Source organism: Aquarana catesbeiana, linkage group LG09 (genome assembly GCF_042186555.1).
Source record: "Aquarana catesbeiana isolate 2022-GZ linkage group LG09, ASM4218655v1, whole genome shotgun sequence".
Taxonomy (NCBI): Eukaryota; Metazoa; Chordata; class Amphibia; order Anura; family Ranidae; genus Aquarana; species Aquarana catesbeiana.
Window position 1 is genome coordinate 58,350,077 of NC_133332.1, and position 21,104 is coordinate 58,371,180.

Consider the following 21,104-nt stretch of genomic DNA (forward strand, 5'->3'; position numbering starts at 1 on the left):
ATTTTATATCTGCCTATATACATAAAGATCAGGTGGGCTTCATCTCTGGGAGACAGGGACCGGATCAAATTCTCAGAACTACTGATGTCATCTCACTTCTCCAATCACAGTGGGATGGACCCCCTCAAAAAGGCTTCCTCCTCTCTATAGATCTACACAAGGCCTTCGACTCAGTAGACTGGGAATACCTCACTGAGATCCTGAAGAGATTGGGTTTTTGCCCTTCTTTCCTAAACCTAATGAAATGCCTTTATTCAATGCCCACCACTCAGGTCCATCTGATGGACAGGTATTCTGACACATTCTCAATAGGCAGGGGCCCTAGACAGGGCTGCCCCCTATCTCCCCTCCTCTTCGCGGTGGCCATTGAAACGTTGGCAGTGGCGATAAGATCGAACCCTGACATTAAGGAGCGAACAGGAGCATAAGTGTGCGCTATACGCCGATGATCTCCTCTATATCACCTCCCCTCTTACCTTTACCTCTATGCTATATAAGATATTAAGGATCTTTAGTGAGGTCTCAGGCCTGAGGGTCAATATGACTAAATCGACAGCATTAAATATAGCACTCCCCCAGGAACTGGTCCAATAACTAGCTAACAACAATTCAAACAAACAAAAGACAAACAATTCGTCGGTAAATTTCAGTCGGAGATTGTTCGCTTTGTATGGGGTAACAAAGGGTATAGGTGTCCTTCCAAGATTCTTTTTCGACTGAAATCTCAGGGAGGGCTAGGTCTGCAACGCTAAACTTAGGCCAGCCATCCTATCCCCTACCCTCTCCCACTTTGTGGCTCATGGCTCCAAGATCTAATCACAGCACACCCTGACATCACAAATGAAGCCATTAGCCCATACGTTCCATAACGCAGATTTTCTCACCAGGGATGAACATTAAAGCGTTCCAATGGTGGACGGATAAAGGTCTCTACAGGATTGGTCACTTTCCCCCGCCCCGGGGGGCCCTCTTACCCTATCACATTGTAAGAAGAAATTGGACTCTGAATTATTTAGATTTGCCCAAATTTCAGATTTCCTACACACACTTTGGTCCAACAAAAAGGAACCCCCCACAATAACTCCCTACGAACAGTGGTGTTATAACAAGGAGGCTCAGGGGGGGGATCTCCTTGGCCTATACAGCATTGATGGCAGACTTGGACAAGCCGACCTATGCTCGGACCTGGGAGGTTGAGATGGGCAGTTCTTGGACTTCTCAACATCTCCCTTATCGAGGCTAGTCTCAAAGTTTTGACTAGGTGGTACTATGTCCCTGCAAGACTGGCAGTAATCTTTCCGGGATCATCTCCATTATGCTATAGAGGATACGAGCTGGAGGGTACGATGATCCATACATGGTGGACCTGCCCTCGCATTAGATCCTTCTGGCAGAAAGTGTTCCGTAGCATCAGCTCAATCACAGAGTTAACGGTGACCCCTGACCCCAACATTGCACTACTAAATAGGTGTATCCCGGCTCTAGCTAAATATTCACAAGCATTGGTCTACTTCGTTTTATTGGGAGCCAAAATTACTATTGCCAAAGCCTGGAAACAACCCACAGTCTCCTTCAGGGGGTTCAGGAGAAAAGTCTCTTGGATCACGGCACAGGAACAAATAGTTGCGAAACTTAATGACCAAATTGTAAGTTCACCGAAACTTGGGAACCTTGGGCAACATACTGTAATATTTCTATTCTTCCTGGAGTACCACGGGGACCAATGAAAGCACTTAACCTATGTTGACCCTATCCCTTTCCTACTCCTCACCCCTTTTTTTTTCACACCTTTTTCCTTTCTCCTACTTGGGACATTGCTCCCACTCATCTTTTAAGTTACGCCATATCCACTATTTTCTCTGTTGTGGAAATGGCAATAAGATGTGGACAGGTTATCAGGGTTTAGGCCACCTGAAGTCCCCCCAACAATAATTTAATCCCCTTCAAACTCACCCTTGATTTAGTGGACATAGGCTCCTGAAAGTTCATCAGAGGGTTGGTAGTGCCACCTAGGAAAAGGTTGGCCATGGGCGCCCTGGGGGTGAAACGCACTTCCATATTGTGATCCCAGAGGGGTGGGGCGCGTGGAGCCCATGGGGAGGACCAGTGGCTATCCTTCAGTTGATATTTATACTTCCCCCTGTTAGTGATTCTTAAACAGGGTGGTTTTGGATCTGGAGCTGCTAGCGGAAGGGATATTCCTTTGCAACAGATCTCGTCAATAGAGCTCCATTCTAGAACACCCTGATAATCCTGTCCTGTTCACCCAAAGAGTACAAGTTGTGCCTGTCAGTTGGGTTATAGATTATATACCTCTCTCATTTTATCTACCTGTTGATAATCTACTAGACTTTGTTGCTGTGGTTTTACATACACACTGTTCTGCTCAACTATTATTGTTTTGTATGAAAAATTGATAATAAAAATATTTAAACTCGAAAGATGCAAGGGTCTGTCAGGAGTTCAGAAACTCATTGACCTTTTATACACACACAATAATTACAAGCAAACAGATCACAGGTGAGGATGGTTACCTTTAATAACCATTCAAACCCCTTTGTGTCAACTTGTATGCATATTATTAGGCCAAAATCTCCAGTGTATGTAAACTTTTGATCAGGGTAATTTGGGTAGTTTCTGTTGTGATTTAAAAAGAGTATGAATAGCTTCAGCCAAACACTAACCATGAGTGAAAGAAAAGTTTTTGTGTTATAATTCATATTCTCTGAAAAATGGCCAAGAAATCATAAATTCTGCCAGGGTATGTAAACTTACTGTAGCATAATACTGCACATAACTTAATTGCCACAAATTAAAATCCATGCTATTCACAAGAGTGTGACTCTGCTGTGCAAGTATTGGTGTATCAATTACTCTATATACCTTACTGAATGTAAGATTAACAATACACCATCAATTAATCCACTCTGATGGGAATTCTTTGCTCTTGCATCCAAAATAATGCATAAAGCATTAACATGCATACTCCAGTGCCATAACCAATTGTGAAACAGTGTCTCCAACCAACAGATCAACTTGTGGTCACACCATGCACCTTACCAAAATGCTATTCTGTAAGCCCTCTTTTCATGGGTAAGGTTGTAACATCAGCACTCCTCCTGTTCCTCAACCCTTTAATGTTAGTATTCTCCAATGCAAAACATTTAAAAAGGGTCCATAGTGCAGCAGTATAGTTAAAATCCAATGTTTAATAGGCAAAAACCTACTTACAAACAAACACTTGTTAAAGATGCCCGTAAACCTGAACAAAGGTGGCCGTCATTGCACTTCCTGTGTGTGATGATTTCACTTCCGGCCTCTGACGTCACTTCCAACACGTTTCCTCCAATGGACTTCTTCACAGGAAGTGATTGACAGACGCCTGGTCATCTTTAAATACTCATGCTGCCCCCCTTAAAGGTTACATAGTCCTCCATCTAAACCAGTGGTTCTCAACTCCAGTCCTCAGGACCCACCAACAGGCCAGATTTTAAGTATTATCTTGGAGGAGATGCAGACTAGAATACTGCAATCACTGAGCAGCAAATGATATCACCTGTGATGTATTTCAGTTATCGTGCAAACCTGGCCTGTTGGTGGGTCCTGAGGACAGGAGTTGAGAACCACTGATCTAAACTAATGGAAAAAAGTCCCAGAATCCTACAGACAGCCCAGAAGACACCAGCTGGAAACCTATCAGGAATCCACCCATGTTAACCCCTTCTCCTCTGCTTAGGTACCAACACCATGTGGAGTGCTCAGAATTATGTGGATCCTACTGCAGTTTTACAACAACATAATTATATTACGATCATCCTAAGATCAATAAACTACTAAATTCATTAAAATAAATTAAAGCAAAATGCAAATAAAATAGATACGATATGCTGGTAAAACCTATAAACAACATTACAAGATCATTAACTTCCTGGTTTTAAATATATTGTCAGATTAAGTACAGTATACTGTTGCCATTTATTGTAGTGGGGAAAATGTATATTGCAAGTTCAACAAGTTATTCACATGCATCTGAAATGAAGCTGCCATCTAATGGAGAAACATTGTATTATAAATTCTATTAGTAACACTTATGCATCTCAGATGAAACAATTTAAATCCAATTCTACATTTAACCCTTTGGGTTGTAAACAATTTAGCTCAAAAATACAGAATGTTTCATTCTTGGAGATGTCTCTAACCCGTTTAGGCAGTCTCTCCAATAAACCTGAATAGTATCTTTTCTTTGCTATAGATAACAAACATGTTATACTTACCTGCTCTGTGCAGTGGATTTTGCACAGAGCAGCCCAGATCCTCTTCTTCTCGAGTCCCTCTTCGGTGCTCCTGACCCCTCCCTCCTGTTGAGTGCCCCCACAGCAAGCAACTAGCTATGGGGCACCTGAGCTGAACTACGGCTTCCTGTGTCCATTCAGACATGCCCCAGCCCCACCCACTTTCTCTACTCATTGGCTCACTGACTTGTCACTTTGACAGCAGAGGGAGCCAATGTCTCAGCCCCTACGAAGGGGAGTCCCAGACAGTCGAGTCTCTTGTGCAACATCGCTGGATCTAAATGGATCATAGGTAATAGGGATGGGCTGTCTGTTCAGGTCGAACATGAGTTCGACTCGAACATTGGCTGTTCGCCCGTTCGCCGAATAGCGAACAATTTGGGGTGTTCGCTGCAAATTTGAAAGCCGCGGAACACCCTTTAAAAGTCTATGGGAGAAATCAAAAGTGCTAATTTTAAAGGTTAATATGCAAGTTATTGTCATAAAAAGTGGGACCCGGGTCCTGCCCCAGGGGACATGTATCAATGCTAAAAAAAGTTTTAAAAACGGACAATTTTTCGGGAGCAGTGATTTTAATAATGCTTAAAGTGAAAAAATAAAACTGAAATATTCCTTTAAATTTCATACCTGGGGGGTGTCTATAGTATGCCTGTAAAGTAGCGAATTTTTCTCGTATTTAGGATAGTCCCTGCAAAAAATGACATTTCTAATGGAAAAAAAATTATTCAAAACTACTTGTGGCTATTAATGAATTGTCGGGTCCTGCAATACAGATAAAAGTCATTGAAAAAAACAGCATGAGATTCTCCCACAGTCCATTACCAGGCCCTTTGGGTCTGGTATGAATATTAAGGGGAACCCCGAACCAAAATTTAAAAAAAAAATGCGTGGGGGTCCCCCCAAATTCCATACCAGGCCCTTCAGGTCTGGTGATGATATTAAGGGGAACCCTGCACCAATTTTTTTTTTTTTAAATGGCGTAGGGGTCCCCCTCAAAATCCATACCAGACCAGGGGACTGGTATGGATTTTAAGGGGAAGCCCGCACCAAAATTTAAAAAAATTGGCGTGGGGGTCCTCCCAAAAATCCATACCAGACCCTTATCCAAGTAAGCAACCTGGCAGGCTACAGGAAAAGAGGGGGATGAGAGAGCCCCCCCTCCTGAACCGTACCAGGCCACATGCCCTCAACATGGGGAGGATGTCCCCATGTTGATGGGGACAAGGGCTTCATCCCCACAACCCTTGTGGTTGTGGGGTTCTGCGGGGGGGCTTATCGGAATCTGGAAGCCCCCTTTAACAAGCACTGTAAGTTATAAACAAATATATACCGCGCTGTCTCAAAAAAAAAAAAAAAAAAAACTAAAGCAGCCAGCACAGCAGTGGATAAAGTTGCAAAAATGACAAATAGGGTGAAATGTGCAGCGCTTATGTGATCATATAAACCATGACAAATAATATTAGTACAGAAAACTTGAATAATAAATGATGTGCTCAAAAATACTCCAAGCAGTCCTCTATTATGACATGTGATGTCTATAAACAGAGTAACTGGACGTGTGATGTCCAAAAAAGAAAAAAGTCAGTGACAAGCTTCAGTCATGTGTGATGATAATCCTCAACCACATGTGGATATAATATAGTGACAGTCTTTAACTTCAAATAAGTATGATGTAATAACAGTTAATAGTGGGTCCACCACCAAAGACACCAGAAGCTGCTTACCAGAGGGATTGAACTCAAATAGGTGTACACCTAGTGAGTCAATCAAGCTTTGTGGTATAATATACCAAGGGGATCAGATGCTCTATCCAGATATGACCTCCAGATGGACCTCCGAACAAGTGTAAGGTATGGATGGACTCAGTAGATATAGGCAGTCAGCCCCATAATTAAAAGAAAGAGGAAGGCATATAGTGTAACTCCGTATGGAAATTTTAATACATAAAAAGCAAAGAAAATACACTCACGTGTTAAGCAGTAAAATCTAAGTCGAAACGCGTCGGAAGGATATGCTGAGACCACTGTCTTCTTTTATACAAGCGCTTGATTTTACTGCTTAACACGTGAGTGTATTTTCTTTGCTTTTTATGTATTAAAATTTCCATACGGAGTTACACTATATGCCTTCCTCTTTCTTTTAATTATGGGGCTGACTGCCTATATCTACTTAGTCCATCCATACCTTACACTTGTTCGGAGGTCCATCTGGAGGTCATATCTGGATAGAGCATCTGATCCCCTTGGTATATTATACCACAAAGCTTGATTGACTCACTAGGTGTACACCTATTTGAGTTCAATCCCTCTGGTAAGCAGCTTCTGGTGTCTTTGGTGGTGGACCCACTATTAACTGTTATTACATCATACTTATTTGAAGTTAAAGACTGTCACTATATTATATCCACATGTGGTTGAGGATTATCATCACACATGACTGAAGCTTGTCACTGACTTTTTTCTTTTTTGGACATCACACGTCCAGTTACTCTGTTTATAGACATCACATGTCATAATAGAGGACTGCTTGGAGTATTTTTGAGCACATCATTTATTATTCAAGTTTTCTGTACTAATATTATTTGTCATGGTTTATATGATCACATAAGCGCTGCACATTTCACCCTTTAACAAGCAGACCCCCAGATCCCGGCCCCCACACTGTGAGAATTGGTAACCCCTACCATTTCACAAAAAGTGTCAAAAATGTTAAAAAAGACAATAGCCGGTTTTGACAATATCTTTATTAATGTCTTCTTTCCCCGCTTCTTTTTCCATCTTCTTCTGGTCTTCCTTCGGTTTTCTTCCTCCATCTTGTTCTTCCCCCACTTCTTCCTCTATCTTCCTCTACTTCTTCCTCCGGTCTTCTCCTCCAGCATCTTCCTCCGGTCTTCTCCTCCAGCATCTTCCTCCGGATTCCCCGCTACATCCTCCAGACAATCCGCCTCAATGGGAGGTTCCTGCTGTGTGATACTTCTGTTCTGTGACAGTCCTTATATAACTGAGGGTCGGGGCCACCCAGTGACCCTGCCCCCTCTGATGCACGGGGACTTCCTTATGGCTTTCCCCGTGGCGTCAGTGGGGGGCGGGGCCACCTATTTACGTAAATCGTTTACGACATCCTCCCCATGTTGAGGGCATGTGGCCTGGTACGGTTCAGGAGGGGGGGCGCCCTCTCATCCCCCCTCTTTTCCTGCAGCCTGCCAGGTTGCGCGCTCAGATAAGAGTCTGGTATGGATTTTTGGGAGGACCCCCACGCCAATTTTTTAAAAATTTTGGCATGGGGTTCCCCCTAAAATCCATACCAGACCTCGAGGGATTATCAGGGGGACCCCTACGCCATTTAAAAAAAAAATTGGTGCAGGGTTCCCCTTCATATCCATACCACACCTGAAGGGCCTGGTATGTAATTTGGGGGGACCCCCACGCATTTTTTTTTTAATTTTGGTTCGGGGTTCCCCTTAATATTCATACCAGACCCAAAGGGCCTGGTAATGGACTGTGGGGAAATCCCATGCTGTTTTTTTCAATGACTATTATCTGTATTGCGGGACCTGACAATTCATTAATAGCCGCGAGTAGTTTTAAATGACTTTTTTTCCTTTAGAAATGTCATTTTTTGGAGGGACTATTCTAAACAAGGGAAAAATGCAATACTTTACAGGCATACTATAGACACCCCCCAGGTACGAAATTTAAAGGAATATTTCACTTTTATTGTTTCACTTTAAGCATTATTAAAATCACTGCTTCCGAAAAAACTGCCTTTTTTAAAACTTTTTTTTTGCATTGATACATGTCCCCTGGGGCAGGACCCGGGTCACCAAACACTTTTCATGACAATAACTTGCATATTAACCCTTAAAATTAGCACTTTTGATTTTTCATGTTCATGTCCCATAGACTTTAACAGTGTTCCCACAAACAAATTTTTTGCCTGTTCACATGTTCTGGATGCGAACCAAACCGGGGGGGGTGTTCGGCCCATCCCTAATAGGTAAGTATTTGGGGGCCTGAGGGGGGCTGCTGCACACAGAAGGTTTGTTATCTTAATGCATAGAATGCATCAAGATAAAAAACCTTCTGCCTTTACAACCCCTTTAGGACATTTTCTGATATTCTGTACATGTTCACTTAATCTAACATGCAACTGGGTGTGCGACCCACATACTGTAGGCCGCAACTACACTCAAGCAAATTTGTTACAAACAACGTGTTGCATGAAATAAACTTTTTGATTTAGTATCTTTTCTGAGTGATATTTGATCCAAACTCAACTTACGTCTACCAACTCTGATGGTTCTACAGATGTTGCATTTGCCACATGAAAAAAAAACCTTTTAAATCAAACATGGCACTTTGGTTCTTCTTGAGAGGGAACACTACATTTTTTACCAACCTTGTTTTTAATTTCTGGGTCTGACACAGGGCTGGACTGGGACAAAAATTTGGCCCTGGACTTCCTCATGACTGGCCCACTTTAATTTTGAGATTTTGAGTGTCCCCAACAGCGTCCCCCTTACATCAGTGTGTTCTCAACAGCGTCCCCCTTACATCAGTGTCCCCAACAGCGTCCCCCTTACATCAGAATGTCCCCAACAGCATCCCCCTTACATCAGAGTGTCCCCAACAGTGTCCCCCTTAAATCAGAGTGTCCCCAACAGCGTCCCCTTTACATCAGAGTGTCCCCAACAGTGTCCCCCTTACATCAGAGTGTCCCCAACAGCGTCCCCCTTACATCAGAGTGTCCCCAACAGTGTCCCCCTTACATCAGTGTCCCCAACAGCATCCCCCTTACATCAGAGTGTCCCCAACAAAATCCCCCAACATCAGAGTGTCCCCAACAGTGTCCCCCTTACATCAGAGTCCCCAACAGCGCCCCCCTTACATCAGAGTGTCCCCAACAGCGTCCCCCTTACATCAGAGTGTCCTTAACAGCAGCCCCCTTACATCAGAGAGTCCCTAACAGCGTCCCCCTTACATCAGAGTGTCCCAATCAGCAGCTCCCTTCACATCACAGTCCCCACCAGCAGCCTACTTCACATCATAGTCCCCAACAGCAGCCCACTTCACATCACAGTCCCCATCAGAGAGCCCCCATCAGCAGCCCTTCACATCAGTGTCCTCCCTCTCCTCCCCCTGCCACATGTACTCACTGTTTTGAAGGCAGCTTCTCGTTTCTCTCTCCAGTCATGTGATAACAAGTGATAGGGGAGAGAGGAAGGAAAGTCTGCCGTTGGTCTTTCTCCCCCTGCAGGCTGGTGGTGAGCATAACGCCTAATGCTCTCTCCAGCATATGATGAAGCTGCTCCTCCTGACAGGAGTGAAATTGCGATCACTCACTGTCAGAGAGGAGCGGCTCCAGGAGCGCACCTGACTGGCCCACTGAGCCATCGGCCCACCGGGAATCTCCCGGTAGTCCTGATGGCCAGTACATGCCTGGTCTAACAATATATAAAATGCGGTTGGAGGGGAATAATAGAGCCAAGAATTCTATCCTTCTGCAAAATTGGCCAATACCTAACTATACCCTCAATATCTTTGTGTTCACAAATATAGTCTAAAATAAGGGCGTACTCTTTATTACTGTTTAACTTCCTATTCTTAGGATAATTCACTTTTCTTATTGTTTTTTATATTCTTTATTTAATAGAAAGAATTTAATATTTTACAATCGAACATACAGATAATATCAATATTCATTGTAGCAGAAAAAACAAAAAAACAAATCTAGTAAAAGAACATTGAAGTTGTTGTAAAGCCACTGTGTTCTCTTCATAGAAACCCCTAGCATTCGATAATGTTATGTGCCCAGTGTGTGTGCTTTTTAAAAAAAAAATAGTTCTATATCTTATTTCAGAGCGTCTCTCGGCGCTCACGTGACTGTCTGCCTCTCTTCTTTCTCGATCTGACAGCTACAGCAGGAGGGGCTGAGAATCCCCCGCTGACGTCAGCCTGAAGGAGAGGAGGAGAGCGACGGGCGGTCTCTGAAATAAGGCATAAAACTACATTTTTTTAAATAAAGCACATACACTGGGCACATAACATTATTGAACACAGGGGATTGTTTGAAAATTGCTAAGTAATTTTAGCAGCAGGAGGGAAATGGGGGTGAGGACTGACACAAGCTGACAGGCGGGGGGAATAGAAGAGAGACAGCGGATGACGGGGGCACGTAAACTGACCACTGTATTCAGGGGCTCAGCAGCTGTGAAAAACAGGGCAGCACCAGGCAGGATCAACCAGGTATTTTAGATAATAGAAAGGGCCAAATACACAGCCCAAGAACTGTGCTGTTATTCATGCTTTAAAGGAACAGGATCCATTTTTTTCTTTTTAGGGTAACAACCGCTTTAATGAATAAATGATTCATTTTTTTTATCGCTTACATAATTCCTACCTATCTGATATCTTATTTGTTCCAGAACTGGACCGTCATAGCCCTTATATACAAACTTTTGTTTGATGGTACCAGATTGTTCTTTATAATCTGACAATTTTGAGCAGGTCCTCATGAGTCGAGTGAACTGCCCTTTGGGTACTATGTCCACTCATTTGGGATGATGGCAGCTAGTTGTAACCAGAATGTAGCCATTTTGGTCCGTACTTTTATAGTACGTTTTGGTAAACAGTTTATCCTTGTCTATAGAGTTGGTGAGGTCTAAAAAATTAACTTCCCATGCATCTTCTATTTTTGAAATTGTAAGGCCATACTCATTATTATCAAAATGTTCAAAAAACCTGTTTAAAGATTCCATAGAGCCCCCCCATATTACGAAAATATCTCCTATAAATCGTTTCTACGTTTTAGCCCCTCCCATTTTCTGTCAAAGATTTCTTCCTTTTCCCATTTGGCCATAAATATGCTGGCACATATAAACTCTGTGTGAACTTGGAAGCCATTGGAACACTTTTTTTCTGGATATGATAATTACCACTATACCAGAAATAATTTCTTGACATTCCAAATTCCAAAACTTGAATAATAAATTTCCTTTTAATTCTTTTCAGGGAACTGTATTTCTTTAAAGCCCACTTTACCGCTTCCACTCAATTATGATGTTTAATATCCGTATATAACGAATTAACATCAGTAGTTGCTAAAATAACATTCGATCTAACTTCCATCCCCTCAAGCAACCTGATGACATCCTGTTATAACCCTCACTTTTACTGCCCCACAAATGTTACCCCCTTTAGCTGGAGGGGCAGCAGCAGGTGCTGTACACATGTGGCAGACATGATGGTTTGCGTCATGGCCGTGGCAGAAATGATACCCCCTGTTGCTTTTGGGGAGTATAGCGCCCACTGAGCGTGATCCGTTCAAGTGAATGAGGCTGCTCTACAACCACCCTACAACTGTGTGCAATCCTTGCGATTGCAGCATGGTAGTCCAGCATTTAGGGGATAAAACAGGAAGTGAGGAGGCTGTACAATGCCTCCCCACCTTCTGTCTAATGCTCCCTGAAGAGCACATACGCAGATCACGCACATGTGAATGAGACCCTTAGTTTCTGTCAGATACACGCCTGAATTACAGTTGGCAGAGCCTATGAAGATAGTACAAACAGATGGTACAGTATATGGGAACCCTAAAATTCAGAATACATTATGCTGTCATTATCATTAGTATACGTTTTTTTTTAATCCTCATCCTGGTGCAGGAAATGGGGTGTTTTTGTAACCCCTAAAAAAAGAAAAATTTTCTGTCAGGGTTGAAATGCCACCTGCATTCCTTCTCTTGCTGTTATGTCTCTGCCTCCCTTGTTACTTAGACAGCAAGTGGACTGAGCAGAAAGTGAGTGGAAGTCTTCTTCATGGGGACACAGACATTCATCTACTTATTTGGATATAAGACTTTGCTCTTCAGATTGAAGTACAGCGCTCACCATTTGCTGTACCATATTAAGCAATACAATCTAATTGGTGTTCTAAACCTTCTTTCCTAGAGTTTTGCTTCATCTTACAAGTTATAAAGGCTTATACCTGTGAAGGTTCTCATTTATCCAGGTCATGGTATATGTAGAAGTAGATTGTCACATTCAACTAGACTTGTTCTGTAATGTTGAAGATGTTTCATACCTTAGGAGACCATATCTTTAGTTCAAGTGTCAACGAGATATCTCAACATTTATATCCACACCTTAGAACATCTTAATCCAAAGTGTGAAATAAAAGTTGGAGTATCTCCTTGACACTCATTGAAATTAAAGATGTGGTCTGCTAAGCTATGAAACATCTTCAACATTACAGAATACATCTAGTTGAATATGTCTAACTACTTTTAGATACTGTATATCACAACTTGCATAAATGAGAACATTCACAGACAAGAGCCTTTATAAATTGTAAGAGGAACTAGGCTCTAGGAAGGAAGTAGAGATGTGCACGACTGAAACATTTGTTTTGTTTCAGGTTTATTTAAGTTAATATATTCATTTTCGTTATTTTCGGAAATTGTTTCGTCATTTTCGGAAATTGTTTAGTACATTTGGATTTGTTTAGTATATATGTTATTTTCTAATCAAATTTGAATTAAATAAATTCTAATCCGAAAAATTTCTATTATTTTCTATTTTATTATGTTTATTCTATTCAATTCAATTCAATGCTATTCTGTTTTTTTTTTTTCTTTTCATTTCTTTTCAGCAGCCAAGTAGGAATCATCATCTTATTTCACTTTCATACCTTACTGTAAAAATTGTAATAATTTTCCATTTGAAATTCAAATGAATTTTCCAATTCAAATTCATTTTTGAATTTGAATTCAGATAATCTGTTTCTTTATAATTAATTTGTAAAGAATTACATTTATTTATTTTGGATTTATTGAAATTTGTTACTATTGTGCTTCAGAAATTCAAATGCTATCTCTAAATAACGAAAAAATGTTGTCCGAATTTCGATTCGTAACAAAATGAATTGCACATTTCAAGAAGGAAGGCTTAGAACAGAACCCCAGTCAGAATGTTATTGCTAAATAAGGTACAGTAAACAGTGAGTCTTTACTTTTTTTTATTTTTTACTGATTACTCAGTTGCATTAATACACCACGTGGGATGTGCCCTGTGGGTATGCAGTGTTGTAGTGTTTGACTGTTGTCTAGCTATTCACTTCTTCAATACTAGTTGTTAGTTGTAGCTCCCAACTGTCCCTGATTTTGAGAAACTATCCCTGACATGGAACAAAGTCCCATTGTCCCTCTTTCCTCCTAATGTGCCCCTCATTTTGGTTTGATCTATATAATTGTATATAAAATGCACTAGTTATCTTTCAGAAAGTGTTTCACAGTGATAAACCTTCCGTCCAATTTCTAAATTCCTACATTTCAAAATTTCAAACACCAGTATAAAGAAATAGTGGTAAAATAAACTTGTGGGTTTAACTAAATTTTTTTGTTTAATACTCCTATAAGGGGGGCGTGACAAGGGGTGTGTGCTATACTACATACTTTTGCTAATAGGTGTACCTCATTCCCATCTCAAAATGACGGGAGGTATGCTGACTCATATACTTGAGTGTGCAAATTCAGCTTGAACTACTGAAAAATGTAAACAACAGTTTTTTTTATAACAAAAATTGTGCACCCACTAGAAAACACGACAAAACAAGCATAAAGCTCCAACAGTTAGCTGATAATTCTAATGCATTATAGTGATTTGCTAAAAGGAGTTAATTTTATTAATAAGTACTGACCATGGCAAATACAGAAAATATATACAACATCATTCCATTTAAAACTATTTTGCAATGCCTGTTTTCTTTTTTTTTTCTTACCATAACCTTTGGTGAATTGACTAATCGTTGGCAGCTTTCCTCGAGCACCAAAGTCGTCATTTTGATCGATGAGTGCTTCCTTTACAGCTTCATAGCCACATATCACAATGATAGGGTTTAAACCAAAATACAAGGTGTATACTGAGCCGTACTGTTCACTTAACTGTAAAAACATTGAAATAAATTTATAAATATATAATTGACAAACCCACATTAATAGTACACTGGGGAACATTGTTCTGTCCCATTCATTTGTATGTTTCTGTGCTGTATTGAACTGCTTCAGTTTAATATTGTTCTGTAGTATACTGACATCTAATAGTTGTTTGGAACCACTACAACTTTTTTTTACTTATGAGATTTAGTTCCCAAATTGATAATCAGTGTTGTAAATATTATAACATAATGCCAATAAATATGTTGTAAATGTATAGTGAGTGATGACTAATAATGTAATGTACTTGTCATTATTGTTGGAAACAAATCATTTGGTGGAGGGGGGATTATGGTGTTGGGTTGTTTTTCAGGGGTTGGGCTTGACCCCATAGTTCCAGTGAAGGGAACTCTTAAGGCGTCAGCATAGCAAGACATTTTGGACAATTTCATGCTCCCAACTTTGTGGGAACAGTTTGGGGATGGCCTCTTCCTGTTCCAACATGACTGGGCACCAGTGCACAAAGCAAGATCCATAAAGACATGGATGAGTGAGTTTGGGGTGGAGGAACATGACTGGCCTGCATAGAGTCCATGATCTCAACTCGATAGAATGCCTTTGGGATGAATTAGAGCGGAGACCGGGAGCCAGGCCTTCTCGTCGACATCCCTGCCTGACCTCACAAATGCGCTTCTGGAAGAATGGTCAAACATTCCCATAGACACACTCCTAAACCTTGTGGACAGCCTTCCCAGAAGAGTTGAAGCTGTTATAGCTGCAAAGGGTTTGCCAAATCAATATTGAACCCTACGGACTAAGGCTCGATTCACACCTATGCATGTTGCTTTTGAGCGTTTTTGGAGGTTTTTTTTCATGCTTGCCACGTTTTTGAGCAGCGTTTTTGCCGCGTTTTTGCCGCGATTTTGCCGCGATTTGCGTTTTGCGTTTTTTTTTTTTTTTTGCAGTTTTTTTTTACAGTCTAAAAAAAAATTTAAAAAGAAATAAAAAAAAAAAAAACGGCAAAAACGCATCAAAAACGCACCAAAAACGCTGCAAAAACGCTGCAAAAACGGTGCACTTGCGTTTTTGATGCTTGTCCATTGAATTCTATTACATGCAAAATGCTGCATTTTGCATGAAAAAAAGTCCCTGACCCTTTCCAAAAATGCAGAGAAACAAAAAGGCATTGATGTGAACATGTTCCATAGGAACCCATGTTAAAAAATTCCCGTGCATTTCTGCAAAATGCAAAATGCATCAAAAAACGTGCTAGTGTGAATGGAGCCTGAGGCTCGATTCACACCTATGCATGTTGCTTTTGAGCGTTTTTGGAGGTTTTTTTTTCATGCTTGCCACGTTTTTGAGCCGCGTTTTTGCCGCGTTTTAGCGGCGTTTTTGCCGCGTTTTTGCCGCGATTTGCGTTTTGCGTTTTTTTTTTGTTTTTTTTTTTTTTTTCATTTTTTTTTACAGTCTTAAAAAAAAATTACAAAAAAAAAAAAAAAAAAAAAAAAAACGGCAAAAACGCACCAAAAACGCACCAAAAACGCATCAAAAACGCTGCAAAAACGGTGCACTTGCGTTTTTGATGCTTGTCCATTGAAAACCATTACATGCAATACGCTGCTTTTTGCATGAAAAAAAGTCCCCGACCCTTTCCAAAAACGCAGAGATACAAAAAAGCATTGATGTGAACATGTTCCATAGGAACCCATGTTAAAAAATTCCCGTGCATTTCTGCAAAATGCAAAATGCATCAAAAAACGCGCTAGTGTGAATGGGGCCTAAGACTGTGATGCCATTAAAGTTCGTGTGAGTGTAAAGGCAGGTGTATGTCCCAATACTTTTGGTAATATAGTGTATGTCTGATCTATATTATGTACCTAGGTGGCTTCTATTCATGCAATAATGTATACTGTACGCTAGACTTATCCTTCCATAATAATTCTATAGCAATATAAAAACCTTACCCTTTAAAAGAAAAAATATATATACTGTATATATAAAAACCTTTCTTGATATACATGTAGCATCCTCCTAGTGTAGAGCAGGCTGCTAGGTAAATTTAGTTTTTTCCTCTGTAATCAGTGGAGCAGTGTTGATTGTTTAGGTTTACTCAGTGTCTCACAGGCTGCTTCCCTGTCTTCTAGAGAGTTATAGAATCATAGTGGGAGGATGAACAGGGCACATAGCCTGCATATTTGTGGCACTCCAGCCAATCCCTGGGGAAGTGTACACAGAAGGTGGAGGAGGAGCTCATAAACAGTATGATGCCTGAGCAGCAGCAGCATTCCTTTTTCCAATCCTGCCATAGAAGCCATTGGGCTGGAGCACCCCATCCCCCGTCATTACCTCTCATTACCTCTCATTAGTGCCCACCTGTGTTATAAGAGGAGTCCTTTCATTTCTCCCATAAAAAGAAGCTTGTCTCCCATGGTTGAGACGTAGGATCTTTCATTCTATAAATAGTGTAGGACCCACTGATAATAGGGTACATTGACACAGTAAGTGGTCTTAGCACTATATGACCATATAGTGTGACCAAATCCCCATATTTTTGAATGTGTTCAAGGTGTTTTGAAATAGCCTTGCAGGATTTAAATGTAATTTTTGTATGTGCGCTATAATTTATTTTGTTCTGCCATAGAAGCCCCCTGTGGCAAAGAGGTTTTTGTGAAGACACTGAGGTCCCATCTAGGCTTAGCTGGGGGGCCTATAGTACAGCAGATATAGATCCATTGTACAGCAATCAAGCTGGATCAGGAGGAACCTCACTGAAGAGAGCCAGGAAGGAAGTTGGTGGCAAGGAGTCTAACTGTCCTGCAGTGTGAGTCTACATCTCCCTCACTAGGAACAGCCCAGTGGATATTGGCAGGAGGCAGCCAGTGATCCTGTGACTAAGTGAGTAAATGACCCCCAATGCTGAAGAGAATGACAGTGTGCAGCTTTTACACTCTTGAGGGAGTACAAGTCATCAGCAGCATTAGGAATCCTGTTGGCAGTGGCGGCCCGTCCATTAAGGACCCACAGGCATCACCCCCTCTATCACGCCACCCCCTATATGTATCATGGATAGATTTATGCATAGCATGAGACTAGCCATGGCTGCCGCGGCCACCCCCTATCCGAATGCCGGATGCCTGGGGTGTTTTTTTGAAGCACCTGATTGGAGTCATAGGCTCTAATAGGCTTCAAAATAGGGTGGACTCGGAGCGCAGAGCATTGCACTCGGAGCCCACCCAGGTGTCTTGGAAAAGCAAATGAATATTCGCTTTTCTAACACTGAACCGCTTCTCCACAATCAGGAAGCGCAGGTCTGATACCCTTTAGCTGATTGGCTGAAAGGACAGGCGCTCCTATTGGGTGCCAAGCAGGAAGAAAGAAGAGACACATGGAGAATAGAGCTCACCACTGCCTGACCCGCTGTCCGTCCCACAGCTCACCGGCGTCACCTGCTGCCTGACCTGCCACCAAGATGAGGTAAGTGGCGGTCAGACAGCAAGCGGGGGGGGCAGGGGACACAGTGGCTGCATTTGATGGGCACAGTGGCTGCATTTTATGGGCACAGTGGCTGCAATTGATGGCACAGTGGCTACATTTGATGGGCACAGTGGCTGCATTTAATGACACAGTGAGGCTGCAATTGATGTTTTTATTTTTTTTCTGATTTGATTTTGTTTGTATGCATCCCCCCAAAAATGTTGAGCACCAGCTGCCACTGCCTGTGGGACATTCAGTATGTGTAGTACAGCCAGCAACTTGTGCAGCAGTGCAGCCACAAATGCAGCCAGCAGTGTGTGAAGTGCAGCCAGAAGTTGAGGAAGCATCCAACTGTTCAGTTGCAGTTCCTCGGGGTATCCCATGCTCTCTATCCCTATCTAAGTTCTTGTTCCATCAAAAGCACTACAAAAAATCCCTAGAATAGTTCCTGAGCCAGTGGAAGAATGAAGAGAATGCTGTGTCAGGGTTGCCAACCGCCAGTAAATTTGCTGACAGTTTGTAAAAACCAGTAATTTTTTTTTACAACTGGCAGTAAATATCAGGGGCTGATAATTTCATGCTGTGTTGACTTTTAAAGTGTAAATCAAGCAAATTACTTTCTGTAATTTCTCAGGTTGCCAGTAAAAAAATGTGCTCCGCCAGTAAAATGTCCATGTTTTGTTAGTAAAAAAATGCTGAGGGAGGTTGGCAACCCTGTGCTGTGTGCCTGGCTGTGTGTGTCCTAAAGGGGGGAATAGGGCCAAATTCACCAGCAGCTCTTTAGGGGGCATACCTTTTCTTTCCCCATCTCCTAAGATGTAAAGGCAGCTGATTGGTTGACCAAACACTTTGGATCCTAACATGAAAAGACCCCATCAAGGCTATTATAGTGTTTACAACCCTTGTTGCTCATGACAGTAAACAATTGCCTATTTGACATAAATATATATTTTGATACGGTCAGCACAGAGTAGCACTGTGGACAGAACAATTAATGGTGCAGCATGCCACATCCTAATTAGTTATGCAGAAATAGAGGGTAGAAAAGTCAATTATTTCTGCAATTGCCCATTTTTCTTGTTACAGTTTGCCTTTTGAATAGTATAAGGAAGAGTCTGCCAACTCTATCAGTCCTAATAAATTCCCTTTTAATGTATTAATTGTTACAGTAGGTGCCGCCGATATTGTGTCAATCTCGCCGCTGTTATCGGCGAGATTGACACCCGCGAGCCTCGTCGCGGGAGCCAGTACTGAGCTATGTCGCTCCTCCCACTCACCGCCCCCAATACATTCCTATGGATATACTGCATCTCGTGGGGGCGGCGAGCGCGAGAAGCACAGCCTCGCAGCGGTGATTTCCAGCGCGATCCCATCGCGCTGGAAACACAATATCGGCGGCACCTACTGTACCTGTCTATACATGTACATTTAGCAACATACACTATATTGCCAAAACTATTGGGACACCTGTTTTTACACACACATGAACTTTAAAGGCATCCCAGTCTTAGTCCATTGGGTTCAATATTGAGTTGGCCCACCCTTTGCAGCTATAACAGCTTCAACTCATCTGGGATGCCTGTCCACAAGGTTTAGGAATGTGTCTATGGGAATGTTTGACCATTCTTCTAGAAGCGCATTTGGGAGGTCAGGCACTGATGTTGGACAAGAAGGCCTGGCTAGCAGTCTCTGCTTTAATTCATCCCAAAGGTGTTCTATCAAGTTGAGGTCAGGACTCTGCAGGCCAGTCAAGTTCCTCCGCTCAAAACTCACTCATCCATGTCTATATGGACCTTGCTTTGTGCACTGGTCCAAATCATTTGGTGGAGGGGGGATTATGGTGTGGGGTTGTTTTCAGGGGTTGGGATTGGCCCCTCAGTTCCAGTGAAGGAGTGATCATACCAAGACATTTTGGCAATTTAATGCTCCCAACTTTGTGGGAACAGTGTGGGGATGGCCCCTTCCTGTTCCAACATGACGGCACAAAGCAAGGTCCATAAAGACATAAATGATCGAGTTTGGGGTGCAGGAATCTGACTGGCTGCAGAGTGAGTGCATCTCATGCTCCCATTATGGCATATTGTTTTGACTTTTTAAATGTAAAGCCAGGCCAATTACTTGCTATGGATATTATTTATGTTTTCGTATTATTTATATCATTTATATGTTAATTGGTTAGTTTCTAATAGGAGTTTTTATCATATTTTAGGCTTTCAGTAAAAAAAAAAAAAAAAAAAAAAAAGAATTGTGTTGTGTCAGCAAAAGAAAAGTTCTCGAGGGTTGCCCAGAGGAAAATTAATGCTTAGTGTGGATTGAGCATGTTCCAATGATATGTGTGCCAGACATTGCTTGGCTCTGATCTCATGTGGGTATGGCATTGGTTATAACGCTTACCTATCTCCAATGAAATTACCTATATGGGTAAAAATATATAGCATGATATGACACATATAGAGCAACTGCACACCCCGAATATTGATTCTAAGAAAGAGAAAGGTTCCCCATGGGGTTTTAAAGCAGCAATTGAGAGTCTCAACAAATGGTTATAAAAAGCTAAGTAATTTTTATTATGAAAAGACAATTGGACAATACCATACAAAAAGTTAAAACATGAGCTCTGGTTTACATTGTGCGAGACTATAGGATTGGGATAGAAGGGAAAAAGGTTGACAATACAAAAAGAGTACACGTTTAAAATGTTAGCTTATAGTGATTGAATGGTAGTAGTACTGTCACAATGTGCTGGAGAAAAAAAGCCCCAATGCATTTCAACCTAACTGTATTGCGGTCTTCCTCAGGGGGTTCTGATATTTCCTCTCCGTCAAATAGGCTTGCTGAACCAGAGACTTCTTGTTAAAAAACACACATAAAGATTGCAGTAGATTTCCCCATTAATGATCCTGGAAGATGCTGAGAGGTCACGCTCATCTCCACCCTGAAGGGGGCCACACCCGGCCAAAAGGCTTACAAGTGGTCACGAATATTAGGCCCCCAAAAGGGGAGAGGCAGTGGGAAGCAGGCAATACCTGATTAATATTTAGTAATTTGTAGGGACACTATAGCCTTCAAATTGTAAGGCCCATCAGATATTGTGGGATGTGATGCTTGAAAACTCTCAGAGAGTTGAAAGGTATAGAGGGGATCAACTTTACTTGTCAGTTGATCCCTGACAAGTAAAGCCTCTATACCTTTCAACTCTCTGAGAGTTTTCAAGCATCACATCCCACAATATCTGATGGACCTTATGCCTTACAATTTGAAGGCTATAGTGTCACTACAAATTACTATATATTAATCAGGTATTGCCTGCTTTGCACTGCCTCTCCCCTTTTAGGTGCCTAATATTCGTGACCACTTGTAAGCCTTTCAGACGGGTGTGGCCCCCTTCAGGGTGGAGATGAGCGT

At 41.7% G+C, this 21,104-nt stretch overlaps 1 protein-coding gene across 4 annotated transcripts in view; it reads right to left on the minus strand.

Moving 5' to 3' along the window:
• The window catches only part of LOC141107684 (cytochrome P450 2G1-like), a 59,823-nt gene that overhangs the window by 36,222 nt on the left and 2,497 nt on the right, over positions 1–21,104 (minus strand). For all 4 annotated transcript variants that reach the window (XM_073598586.1, XM_073598588.1, XM_073598587.1 and 1 more), the window contains exon 2: positions 14,069–14,231. In XM_073598586.1, the coding sequence (XP_073454687.1) occupies positions 14,069–14,231 (163 nt within the window). The remainder of the gene's footprint in view (positions 1–14,068; positions 14,232–21,104) is intronic.